This window comes from Aquarana catesbeiana, linkage group LG04 (assembly GCF_042186555.1).
Source record: "Aquarana catesbeiana isolate 2022-GZ linkage group LG04, ASM4218655v1, whole genome shotgun sequence".
NCBI classification, from domain to species: domain Eukaryota; kingdom Metazoa; phylum Chordata; class Amphibia; order Anura; family Ranidae; genus Aquarana; species Aquarana catesbeiana.
Genome location: NC_133327.1, coordinates 468,826,125 through 468,840,438, shown reverse-complemented (window position 1 = coordinate 468,840,438; position 14,314 = coordinate 468,826,125). Strand labels below are relative to the sequence as shown.

General features: G+C 43.0%; 1 protein-coding gene across 6 annotated transcripts in view; it reads right to left on the bottom strand.

Moving 5' to 3' along the window:
- TBCE (tubulin folding cofactor E) overlaps positions 1–14,314 on the bottom strand; it is a 689,063-nt gene that overhangs the window by 64,609 nt on the left and 610,140 nt on the right. For all 6 annotated transcript variants that reach the window (XR_012243941.1, XM_073627582.1, XM_073627581.1 and 3 more), the window contains 2 exons: positions 12,254–12,322; positions 9,343–9,402 (listed from right to left, as the gene is read on the bottom strand). Coding sequence is in view for 5 of the 6 variants with exons in the window: in XM_073627582.1 (XP_073483683.1) it covers positions 9,343–9,402; positions 12,254–12,322 (129 nt within the window). In the remaining variant the exon portion in view is untranslated. The remainder of the gene's footprint in view (positions 1–9,342; positions 9,403–12,253; positions 12,323–14,314) is intronic.

Sequence of the window (14,314 nt, the reverse complement as noted above, 5' to 3'; positions counted from 1 at the left end):
CTCCATTGTATCATTCATCAACAAGTTCTCTGCGCCAAACATCTCAAATATGACCATGTTATGAAACCGGTGGTAAAGACTATTAATTTTATTCGCTCTAAAGCCCTGTGCCACCGCCAGTTTAAACAGTTTCTACTGGACATCCAGGCTGAATATGAAGATGTTGTATATCACAACGATGTAAGATGGCTCAGTCGGGGGTCTGCACTGCAGCGTTTCTACACTCTCAGAAAGGAAATCCTGGATTTGTTTTCATCTGGCCTTCAGATATGAAAGGCAGAGTGATTTAACACCTGTTTAGATTTGTTATCCTTGTGACGAAATGAAAAGTATGCAGTTTGCAATAAAGTTTGCATAAAATATTTAATTTGCATTTCATTTTAATGGTTCGACGAACGTCAGGCAAAATGGTCGGCCCTCAGCCATGTTCACTTCATGAAATCTGGCCCTCTTTGAAAAAAGTTTGGACACCCCTGGTCTAAGCACTCGATTCTGCTGCAGCTTTGTGTCTCTCCACTTGCTATTGACACTATTGATGGGAGACCTCTACAGCCTGCCCATGTGACTCGTGAGACTGCTCCATTGACCATGGTCGTAGTGGATCTTCACCATGAGATAATCCAATTTCAATTCATTTCCTCTCCTCATTATCCGGTGGTTCATGGTTATCCATGGTTACAGAGGCACAACCCCTGTTTTGATTGGCTTTGTGCTGAGGTTCTTTTCTGGTCGCCACAATGCAGTAAGACATGTTTTCGGAAAGTAGCTAAGGTCTTTTGCACCTCTTCCCTCTCCTCCTTGCCAGAGGAGTACCGCAAATTTTGTGATATCTTTGACAAGGGTGAAGCCAGTAATTTGCATCCACACCGGTCGTATGATTGCGCAATTGACCTTCAACCTGGTGCTATGCCTCCCCGTGGCCGGGTTTACCCTTTGTCTGTCTCGGAGGATAAAGCTATGGAGGACTATGTTGCTGACGCACTTTCTTGAGGGTTCATCCACAAATCCTTGTCACCTGCTGGTGCTGGCTTCTTCTTTGTGAAAAAGAAGAGTGGAGACCTGAGACCTTGTATCGATTATAGGGGTCTCAATCGCATCACGATTAAGAACGCCTACGCGATTCTGCTGATTGCGGAATGATTTGACCGCCTCAAGGGAGCAACAGTTTTCATGAAGCTCGATCTTAGAGGGGCATACAATCTTGTGAGGATCAAGGAGCGTGACGAATGGAAAACTGCATTTAACACTAGGACAGGACATTATGAATACCTCATAATTCCTTTTTGATCTTTGCAATGCTCCTGCAGTTTTTCAGGAGTTCATCAACGATATCCTCCGAGATATGTTGCAGCAATGTGTGGTGGTTTATCTTGACGATATTCTCATATTCTAGATCCCTAGAGAGCTACCACACAGATGTCTCCTGTGTGCTACAGAGGCTGAGAGATAAGAACCTGTATGGTAAGTTACAGAAGTGCGAGTTCCATCGTGAACAGGTTAAATTTCTGGGTTATGACATTTCTACTGCTGGTTTTTCGATGGACCCAGAGAAATTATCTGGAGTTCTACAGTGGCCTTGAACCGTAGGTCTACGTCCGTTACAACATCTTCTTGGCTTTGCCAATTATTATCGAAGATTTATTCTGAACTACTCTTCTCTGGTCAAACCCGACTGATAGGACCAGAGGACGGTAACCCACAGAATTGGTCTCCGGATTCCATTAAAGCCTTTGAGTCTCTCAAGCCTGCCTTTGCTTCAGCTTGTGTGCTTGCACATCCTGATCCTACGCTAACCTTCATTCTTGAGGTTGATGCATCCGAGACTGGAGTGGGCGCCCTTCTGTCTCAAAGTCCTACCTCTGAGAGTGCTATGCATCCTTGTGGCTACTTTTCTAAGAAATTGTCTCCTGCAGAATGCAATTACAAGATTGGGGGCAGAGAATTTTTAACTATCATTTTAGCTCTTAAAAAATGGAGGCATCTCCTTGGAGGTACCACTGTGTCGGTCTTCATTTTAACTGACCATAAGAATCTAATATTCTTGTCTGAGGATAAATGCTCATCTCCTAGAAGAGCGTGGTGGGCTCTTTTTCTGCCAAGCTCCAATTACTAAGAATGTAAGGGCTGATGCATTGTCGCAACAGTTTTCCTCCACTTCCAAGATTAATTCGGTGCCTGTTACTGTAATGACTCCCGATCGCATTCTGGCTACTGTACGCACCAGTCTCACCTCACCTTTGGGTGACAGAATTTGTGCCGCTCAAATCCAGTGTCTTGCCGAGAAACCTGGTGACCGCTGCTTTGTCCCTGAAAATCTCTGCATTGCTTTGCACCAGACTTACCATTCTCCCAAGGAGGCTGGCCACCCAGAGAAGAATAAACTAATTTGGGCTATTTCTCAACAATTCTGGTGGCCTAGTCTCCGTGCTGATGTAACCGCCTTTGTAGCCGTTTTTTCCATGTGTGCACAGAGTAAGACCCCATGACACCTTCCAGTGGGCCTCCTACAACCCATACCCAAAGGAGTGAGGCCTTGGACCCACCTGTCTATGGATTTTATTGTGGAGTTACCCAACTCTCAGGGCAACACAGGTATTCTTATGGTGGTTGACCGGTTCTCTAAAATGTCACATTGTATTCCACTAAAGAAGTTGCCCTTATCCAAAGAACTGGCATACATTTTTGCTTGGGAGATCTTTCGGTTACATGGGCTATCCAAGGTTATCATCTCTGACAGGGGTTCCCAGTTTGTCCACAGATTTTGCGAGCCTTTTGTGCAGAGTTAGGAATTCAGCTTTCCTTTCCTCTGCATATAACTCGCAGTCCAATGTGGACACAAAATGAGCCAACCAAGCATTGGAGCGGATTCTATATTTCTGACCACCGTAACAACTGGTCAGACCTCCTACCTTGGGCAGGGTTTGCTCACAATAGTGCCATCAATACTGCTTCCCGATTGTCTCCGTTTATGGCGAATTATGGTTTCCAACCATCCATGTTGCCTGGCTCATTTGTTCCTATTTTTGCGGTAGAGGAGCATCTCCGCGATCTTCATTCCACTTGGGTGCAGGTCCAAGAGTCCTTGCAACATGCCAGTGAGAGGTACCTACCTGCACCTTCCTTCCAGGTTGGGGAGAGGGTCTGGCTGTCACCTCTGACTCAGTGTTCCCTCATTGAAACTGGCACCATGATTTATTGGGTCTTTCCGTATTCTCCGTAGGATCAACCCAGTGGCTTACGCATTAGACCTTCCTTCTAACATGCGTATTTCGAATGTTTTTCATGTCTCCTTATTAAAACCTTTCGTGTGCAACTGCTTCACCACCGATGCAGGTCAAGAACCATGAGGAGTGAGTATGAGATATCATTGACTCCCGTAGGTTCCGTGGGCACATACAGTACCTGGTTCATTGGAAAAGCTACACTCTGGAGGAACGCTCTTCGGTCTTATCCTCCGATGTACATGCTCCTGTCCTCCTCTGTGCTTTCCACAGAAGTTTTCCCCATAAACCTGGTGGTCCTCCGAGGGGGAGGGGTCATTGAGGAGGGGGTACTGTCAGGGCTGGGCTCTCAGCCCTTCCTTCTCTGTGCTCAGCTGTCAGTTAATTGCCAGTAATCATCATTCCACAGTGGCTCACCTGTTGATCATCCCCTGCTCATCAGCCAAGCCAACAGCCAGCCCATTCTGGTTACGTAGCCTCCCTTGCGGTATTATTATGTCAGATTTTTGTGTCTCAAATTGGTACAATTGTTTTGCATAGAAATTTGGAGTTTTATATTGTAGGCTTGTAATTCTTAGCAATAACACACATAAATCTGTTCGAACAAGATTCCAGTAGATATCCCGGGTATGATAAAGTTTGAAACAGAAAATCATAAATTTTAATATAGTAAATAACTATAAATAATTATAAAAAATAATAATATTATAATAATAAAATTCATTTCCCCATGATTCACTATCGCTCAATTCTGCAAGTGTTCTAATTTACTATCGCTGTTTTCTAGCTGGTCAAAAAACACTTTTGATGAAAAGGGACACTTTTTAGTTGTTGTGGACAATCTCAAGTTTTCAGGCAGAAAGAACAGTTTATATAATATAAAACTGCATGCAGGGCACTGGACAAACCACTAGGGACAAAGGGGATGTGAAATGATTTCATACAGTAATGTAATCTGTAAGATTACAGTGTACTGTATGTGTTATGAATTTTCACATTTTTGAATTTGCCGCCGGGCAGGGAATGGAGCCTGGCACACAGAGGCATCAGGCGGAGGACACAGCCTGTGGACACAGCAGGGGGACATCGCAGGATCCTGGGGACAAGGTAAGTATATTGCACCAGGATACTGCAATGCAATCCTGAGTGTGGCTCAGGGTTACCGCTAATGGTACTGAAATTGAACCCCCGAGCCACACTCGGGAAAACCGCCAGGGAGGTTAAACTGCCTGGTTAATTTCTTCAATGCATTCGCCTTGGTCAACATATCTAGAGACTCTCTGCTGTGTTCCTGTTGAAGACTTGCATGGCAGACATCCCTTCTGGTTACTGATCCTGTCTGCTGCCTCTGACTACGCTGATCTCTGGCTCCCCGATTTCCTGGCTTGTTCTGACTACCTTATTTGGCTACCGAACCCTGGCTATGTTTTGACTACATTTACCAGTTGTACCATTTTTATCATTTTATTAAAAGGTGTGATTTTTACTGCATTTTCTGTCTGTTTCATGGTTCCTGACAACTACATGGTCAAGCACTGTAGCACGACCAAGCCTCTTTTTTTACAGCCATGTTGAGTTGGTATGGCGGATGTGCATAAAGTTAGCAAAGAGCCCAACTGGACCAATATGCAATGTAAAGCTAATGAAGTACATGTGCTACCAACCATGCAGAGATAAAGTACTTGCTACAAGTCCAACATACTTTTCTGACCAGCAATTCTCAAGATGATTGAGACTGAGGTCCAAGCTCCTGCACATCAGTCCCTTGCATGCTGTGTCCCTTCCAATAAAAGAGTTGGTACAAGGGAGGCCTTTGGTTCTACCTGCAGCACCTGAGGCAACAGACAACAAAGTCTCTGTGCAGCATGCGGAGCCATCTGGCTACGTGTATAGTCTCCCACCAAATTATTGTACACATAATATGAAGCAGCAGGATAAAAGAAAAGGCTACAGTAAAATGGTTTACACAAACAAAAAGGTGCAAAAAACGGGTGTAGCATGGCCTGTTTAACCAGCCCACAGGCTCCACACAGCTCTCCGTAGCACCCAGGAGAGAAAGTGTTCTATAAAATGGGAGTCCCCAACCCACGGGCTGCAGACTGGTGGCGGTCCGTGCTTTGCTTGTAGCCAGGGCACGAAGGCTGCAGTGATCGAGGTGCAGCGTGCGAGCAGAGAGATAACATCATCACTTACCACCCACCCTGCATCACCGCTGTTATGCCCGCTCACTCTAGGATAGGATGGCACATGCGCATTGCCCGTTTCCCACTGTCTTGGACGCTGTATCACTGGGGAGAGGCTGTGAAGCTGTGAGAAAGACAAGTAATTTCACTGCAGAAAAAAAAAATGTCCTTATAGTGACAAGCTGCATCTAATAATTTTTGGTGGCAGGCTACAGTCACATTCTACAGCTGGTGGCAGGATAGTGGGAAGCTGCATCTGGTGGCAGGCGAAAAGCTGCATCTGGTGGCGGGCAATGGTGGCAAGTGACACACTGCATCTGGTGGTAGGTGACGGTGGCAAGTGACAAGCTGCATCTGGTGGCAGCCAACAGTGGCAAGCTACATCTGGTGGCAAATGACATGCTGCATCTGGTGGTAGGTGACGGTGGCAAGTGGTACACTGCGTCTGATGGCAGGCGACGGTGGCAAGTGACAAGCTGCATCTGCTGGCAGCCGATGGTGGCAAGTGACACGCTGCATCTGATGGTAGGCAAAGGTGGCAAGTGACAAGCTGCATCTGGTGGCAGCCAACAGTGGCAAGTGACAAGCTACATCTGGTGGCAAGTGACAAGCTGCATCTGGTGGCAAGTAACAAGCTGCATCTGGAGGCAAATGACGTGCTGCATCTGGTGATAGGCGACGGTGGCAAGTGGTACGCTGCATCTGATGGCAGGTGACGGTAGCAAGCAGCATCTGGTGGCAGGCGATGGTGGCAAGTAAAACGCTGCATCTGCTGGCAGCCGACGGTGGCAAGTGACACGCTGCATCTGCTGGCAGGCAACAGTGGCAAGCTGAATCTAGTGGAAAGCAATGGTGGCAAGTAACAAGCTGGATCTGTTGGCAGGCGACAGTGGCAAGTGACATGCTGCATCTGGTTGCAAGCGACAGTGGCAAGTGACACGCATCTGGTGGCAGGCGATGTCGGCAAGTGACAAGCTGCATTTGGTGGTAGGCGACAGTGGCAAGTGGTATGCTGCATCTGATGGCAGGCGATGGTGACAAGTAACACGCCGCATCTGGTGGCAGGCGATGGTGGCAAGCTGCACCTGGTGGCAGGCGAAGGTGTCAAGCTGCATCTGGTGGCAGGCGATGGTGGCAAGTTACACGCTGCATCTGGTGGCAGGCAATGGTGGAAAGTGACAAGCCGCATCTGGTGACAGGCGACGGTGGCAAGAGACACACTCACGGCTCCCACGGATTCTGCATTCTGGTGAGTTGAGCTATTGCATTTCATATTACAATGTAATAATGCTCTTCAATCATCCTGACACCATATCAACCATGGTGTGGTGATGACTGAAGCGATAATGCCAGCCATTGCAACAAATCACTCACGGGCGTGGCAAACCCATTCCCCCGCGTTCGTCAAACCTGCCATGCCCCCGGTCCTTGGCAAAATTTTCTTTCATGAAACCGGTCCCTGGTGCCAAAAAGGTTAGGGGCCGATGCTATAAAATACTATGAAATTAATTGCAAAAGCTAGCAGACCTCTTCATTTGCGTGGAAGGGTGAGATTTGTGATAGGAGAAGGAGGGAATGCATAACATTTTTTTGACCCCTGCACTCCCATGCATTATACAATCCTGATCCCCGCACTCCCATGCATTATACCCTTCTGAAGTCTTTATTTTGTGCTTTACATACTCCTTACACCTGCACTCTGTGTGTTATGAATTCCTGACCCCTGTGCATTATGAGTTTTAAACCTGGCATTGACCATGTGTAAGGGCTGGCTCGGCCCTTCCTTCTCTGAGATGGCCGCTCAGCTGTCAGCTAATTGCCAGCTCTTATCTCTCTCCACAGTTAACCAGCTGTTGTGGATCTGCTCCTCAGTCCCGCCTACTTAAAGATCTCCAGCTCACTTCATTCCTGCCTTCCCCTTGGTCACATCACAAGAAACCATCTCCTGCGTTCCTGTTTAAAGACTGGCTTTGCTGGCATCCCTTCTGTCAACTTATCCTGCTTGCTGTTCCTCTACTTGGATCCCCCCGACTTCTGGCCTGGCTGATTACCCGTTCTGGTTACTGAACTCTGGCTTGGCTGATTACCCGATCTGGTTACTGGACTCTGGCTATGCTTTGACTACGCTTACTCTATTTACCTTTTTATTTTTACTAATGAACAAGTGTGATTTTACTGTACTTGTCTCGGTCTGGTTCATGGTTTCTGACACCATGTGTGTTATTCATTCTTTACTCATGCCCTCTTTGCATTATACACACTCAACCCCGCTTCACACTGATTTCTAACGTGAGTTGGATTGCATTGAGTGGTATGACAAGGGATATAACATCAGTTTCTATGAAACCCGTTCACATACATGCAGTGAGACTGTGATCTGACTTTGAAAAGGGCCCTATGCAAGTTTGGTGCAATGCAGCACAATTTTGTGGTCCATAGACTTCAATAGACACGCACCTAAATCACATTTGCATGCTTTTTTGATCCGTTTTACAAGGTGTTTTGCCAGGGGGCTATGTGGCCATGTACGGTTCAGATGACCTGGCCTTTCGGGCTGCATGCAAATATTCTTTTTGTTTGGGGCCCCTCCCAAGCTATTTTTTTTCAATGCCGGCTCTTTTGTTTACATTCTGCTGTCAGCAGGGATGACTCATCATTGTTAGGAAGCTGGCGGGTGCCTGGTTGTTAGCACACCTGGCTGACAGCAGGGATGAATCACAGTAGTAAAAACTGGCATTCACAACACTGCACCAATTCGAACTGCAGCTGCATTCTAAATCACACTGAAAATCGGCTCAAAATTGCACGGCACTAGTGTGAACCTAGGCTTATACTTTGTGCCTTACACACTCTTGCACTCAATACACTACATAGTACATTACATGCTTCTAAACAAAGTGTTCATTGTCTCAACAGTTGCCGGTTGCTAAACCATCCCTGAGTATTTTAATGAAGTTCTCCCTTATGGCCCATACACACGATCCGAAAATCAGATGAAAAATACCGATTTCTACGCGATCGTTACGATAATCAGATCGTTAGTATAACGCTTTCGAGAGGCAATCACGACAATTCATCCGATATTATTCGATCGGACAAGCGCAAAAGTTTTCCTCGTACGATACCAGGTCGTACGATTTTTGTTTAGTCAGTACAGTTATCGTCCAAAAATGCAATACAAATACATTACAACACATGACATCACTTCCGTTTTTTTTTCTGTCGTACAAGAATTTTTGTGACATTAGTGACCTTTTAAATTTCAACTTGCGACTATGAAGCAAAAAAAGTCGGACGATCTGTCGTTCGATTTTCGGATCGTGTGTACGGACCATAAAGGTATGCTCAGACAAAGTGTAAGCACTCTGTCTAGTTTTAGTGTGCACAAAAGCAATTGTAATGGAAGAGTCTCATTTTGAAAAAATATTGTGCTAAGGTTTACACGTCTGTGAGAATCTCACCTATGACTAACATTTGACTGATATCTGCCAGTTTCACGGGACTGTGTTCTGTGATTTTGTACATTTACATTCCTAGAGTGGCCATAATTGATTTGATAAAAAACAAAACAGATATCCAACAAGCTTAAAACTTGCTTTTATAATTTCGTCTGACATGCTTATGAGAGCTGTAAGTACATATTAGAGATTTTGAAATGTTGAAAATCTCTTCAATTTACAGCAGATTATATTTCCTACAATGCTTGCACCACTTTAAAACCCTGTAGGATTACAGCAGCTGTTGCAGCTACTAAATTGAGGTCAGCCTTTTGTATTTATGGGACAGATATATTGGACAGGCTTGTGTTGATTGGCTTACAGTTTCTATTAACCACTGTTTTGTATGTTATGGCACTAAGCAATATATTAGTGTTCTGTAACAAAGGAAAATAGACACACACACACACAGTAAAAATAAATTGCTAAACTGTTTCATACCAGGAAGGTTCTTTTTTATGGGTTGTTGATCTGGCTTGTCGGGACACTTAATAGTTAAACCTATCAACAAAAATAATTATGTTAATAACACAGTTTAACTGTAGTCATTGTGCATCACAGGTCAATGTGTAACAACTGAGCTCGATGTAACAAATTAAGTCTTATATTTTCACCAATACACATTTGACACCAAACCCAGATGAAAATAAAACATTGAACTCATTTTAAGCAACTCATTTTAAGCAACACCTCCTTTGTACACAGTTCATTCTTCATGTTGCAAGATAAAGAGAATCGGTATTCTTTGCCACTTTAACAATTATTACTTCCATGTTTCAATTCCCACAGGTACAAGTGAGGCCTTGAACAAGAAGGAACAGATCCAGCAGACCAGTTAATAATGCACCACACTTAAAGCGTATTTCCACTTTTGCAGCCAAATTGGGACAACATCTACTTTATATTTGTTACATGTTCTCATTCACCTGAAAAGGTAAAAGATGCTGCTTACATTATACATGTTCTTTTCTGAAAACTACAAAACTAAAGTACAGTAAAACCTTGGATTGTGTGCATAATTCATTCTGGAAACACTTGTAATCCAAAGCACTTGTATATCAAAGCGAATTTCCCAATAATAAATAATGGAAACTCAAATGATTCTTTCCACAACCATTTATTCATAAGTCTTTTAGTTTATAGTCCATATAAAAAGATTATAGTAATCTGATAGGTTGTGTAACCATAAAATGTTCATCCACAAATGGCATCCTCCACAAGGGGATTAGAAGCAAAATCCAGCAGGAGCTACAGAGTATAAAAGAGAAGAGAGGCGCCTCTAAGTGTAGCAATATGGTTACATTTAATGAAGCTACAACATTTAGTAACTCACATGGTTGATGATTAAAAGAGGCACATCTAAGTAGGCAGGCATTTGGGGTAAAGCTGCCCACATAGACTGTCCTATGCACCGCTGGCTCTCACCACTGTCAGTCTGCAATCTTGACCGAGAAGAATACCCATGCAGTAGCGCGATCTGAAAGTGAGGCTCGAAGCACTCATGAAGCGCAGCGTGGAAAGGATGACGCCGATGGTGGTGTGGAGGACGGTCTATGTGAACAGCTTTCCCCGGATGTCTGCATACTTAGATGTGCCTGTTTTAATCATCAACCATATGGGTTGCTAAATGTTGTACCTTCATTAAATGTAACCATATTGCCACACTTAGAGGCGCCTTTGTTCTGTTTTATACTCAGTTGTGACATGACACCACTTGTATATCAAGGCATCGCTTGTATATCAAGTCAAAATGTATTAAAAAACTTTGCTTGTCTTGCAAACCAAGGTTTTACTGTACTTTCCCTGCTATTCAAAGGTGGGTGAGAAGTTATTGAGTACCTTTATTACCCCTGTATGTACTGTGTGGTGGCAGATCTCATTATCAGCTGTAAATTCAATTTTAAGTGTGTCGGTCCTAACAATGGGTTAAAAGAAATTTAGCTTCTGAATTATATGTTAATGAGTGAAAACTCAGCGTATCCCTCTTTGTTAGTGGGTAATGATTGAGTTTCCTCTCTCTTGAAATTGTTCTGAGTAGCTTGGAGTCTACTCAAAGCCTGCTCCAAACAAAAACCTAGAAAGATAAGAAATATTTTTAGGTATGTTGTGTAAATGGGCACAAATAACAAACATGTTTTCTCAAATTTAACAGCAAAAGTGGTAATCCACTTTGGATCGTTAGGGAGAAACATGATGGTGGGGTTGATATACTAAAGAAAAACCATAGCTTACCACAGGGGGTGTGGTTACAGCAGTAACTAGAACTGGTTTATGCATTGGACATCATTTATATTAATTAGAGGTGGTGATGATAGTGCATCTGCACATTTATATGTAGGATTCTTTCATTATAACAATAATATATATATCAACATAGGAAGCTGTTAACAGAGCACTATTTAAAATGGATTACTGAAATCTATTTTTACTGACAAATTTATTTAGTTCATAAACACTTACATTATTGCAAAATGTATGTCACCCTAAACTTGGTGTAATGGGTAGAATAAAAATGTATTAATAAAAAAAGCAATGCTTGGCTAAAAATGATGACCGGTATTTTCAAATAATTTTTTATTATTCCTAAAGGAATCTGTACTCTAATCCTTGGAGATTGCTAATGCCCTGGCTGTTGATCCAAAGGCTTTAACACTTTAAATTCACAGTAAGCTGATAAGTCTTTAACATTCTTCTGATTTCAATACATGCATGCTGGTACCATGCGAATGACTCAAAGAACTAAAGCCATAGAAAGCCAAGTAGTTCTCATTTGTAGAATGAGGTTAGCATGGTCAGTCTTCATATTTGTGTTAGTACAGGCTTTCATTAAAGCTGTATTTTAACAGTCTAAAATTTAGAATTCGGCATTCAGCAAAATGTAGAATTCAACATTTTGTGATGAAATTTATGGTGAAAGAAATATATAAACATTCAGGCAGTGAACCTATGGTTTACATACACCAAACCACCCTTTAACATACCTTTTTGATAAGTCAAAATGTAGGATAAGGTCACTTAGAGCCCTTTCACACTGGGGCGGTTTGCAGGCGCTACAGCGGTGAAGGAGCGGAGTGTATACCGCTCCTTTACCGCTCCTGCCCATTGAAATCAATGGGACAGCGCGGCTATACCGCCGGCAAAGCGCCTCTGCGGTGGTATTTAACCCTTTCTCGGCCGCTAGCGGGGGATAAAACCGCCCCGCTAGCGGCCGCATACCAACGGTAAAACGCCTCTAATAATAGCGGCGTTTTACCGCCGACGCCGCCCCCGCCCCAGTGTGAAAGGGCTCTTAAGTTTTATTAACATATAATCAGTAAATTGAAATTATACAACACAACTATGTTAAACTTACAAAGCAACTTATTTTTCAAGTTGACTGGCTGCAGTGATTTAATTTCCTCATCATCAGGCGCACCATATTCTGTACAACAAAAAAAATGGTAAGAAACAGTAAGGATACTGTTAAATAAGTAAAGTGTTTAGAAGTCTTTAAAAAATATAAAAATAAACAAAGCATATCCTCATATAAAATGCACTTGCCTCAATCTATAGCGCCTAGTGTGGACCCTGACTGCTCTTTCCTTCCTCTGCAATCTGCATCTATCACTTGCAACAGTTATCCCTGACACCAGGCAATCAATGTTAATGCCACCAACACACAGTATCTAATTAATATCCTCAGATGTAAAGCTTTCCCAATGAGGATGTAAAGAGGGGGGTGTCCATTTCCCCCACTCAGATTATAGGCCTCAGATTACACTCAGCTATCTGCCCTGTATTGTGCAGTGTGTGAGGTCAGATCCCAGCCCCATGCAAACTGATCTGTTTATTTTGAAAGGCTTTGTAGAAAAGCAGATAAACAGGTACAGCGTTTGTATAAGGATTTGTTTTATCACTGTGTATCACCTGGGGATAGTCAGTGGGCTTATGTAAGGGTTTATTATCACTTTAACATGTGCTACATAATTACTATATAACCCATTTAATAAGTAATGTGATTAGCAATTATCTCTCAACTGGCAACTGTGTTCTGTTATGTACATTTCCCAGAATTATTATCCCCCTAAAAAGCATCTGGCTCACAAGTTTGCAGTGACTCAGAGATCTGCATGTATAGTCAAATTACATGCATTCCTACCTGTGGACTGCACTAGGAGTGTAACAGTAAAGCCCCATTCACACTTGTGAAATCACATTATGACCTATAGCTCCCATTCACATCAATGCAACATACTGCAGTGTGATTTTTGAAAGGGTGCAGGTGTTTCTTTTTGTACAGCATAGTGGGCCCGCATTTTGGCCCCATAGACTTTAATGGGAGTCCATGCATGTATATGCTTTTTTGGTGCATGTTTATTGGGGTTTGTGTTTTACAACCAATCTCGCCCTCCTACAAAAAACACATTAAATCATGAAAACACATCAAAAACTCACCACAAAAAAAGATAGCTTGAACCTAGGCTAAGGCCTCATTGACACAGGCTTCCTGCATTTGTTTTGTTTAAACACAGGAAAAAATAATCTATGAAGTATGGTTTTGTTTTGGGGTTATATGCAAAACGTACATACTTTTACATGCTCCATACAGGCTTTTCCCTCCAAAATTTCTTTGCCACTTACTGTAGATGCATTAAGTATATCTATTAATCCCCAGGACGTACAGATTTCCCTTTTTTTTTAAAGCATAGCGTACCACAATATCTGCAGAACAGAGGCAGGTAAGGATCTGTAAGAAAATTTCCTTGCAATGCATATACAGATGTGCTCATAAGTTTACATTCCCTGCCTGAATTTATGATTTCTTGGCCATTTTTCAGAGAATATGAAAGATAACACAAAAACTTTTATTTCATTCATGGTTAGTGTTTGGCTAAAGCCATTTACTATCAATCAACTATGTTTACTCTTTTTAAATCATAATGGCAACAGAAACTACCAAAATGACCCTAATCAAATGTTTACATACCCCAGTTCTTAATACCGTGTATTGGTCCCTTTAACATCAACGACAGCTTGAAGTCTTTTGCAGTATTTGTGGATGAGGCTCTTTATCTTCTCAGATGGTAAAGCTGCCCATTCCTCTTGGCAAAAAGCCTCCAGTTCCTGGAAATTCTTGGGCTGTCTTGCATGAACTGCACGTTTGAGATCTCCCCAGAGTGGCCCAATGATATTGAGGTCAGGAGACTGAGATGGCCACTCCAGATCCTTCACTTTATTCTGCTGTAGCCAATGACAGGTCAACTTGTGTTTTGGATCATTGTCATGTTGGAATGTCCAATTACGTCCCATGCGCAGCTACCTGGCTGATGAATGCAAATGTGACTCCAGTATTTTTTGATAACATACTGCATTCATCTTGCCATCAATTTTGACCAAATTTCCTGTGCCTTTGTAGCTCACACATACCCAAAAC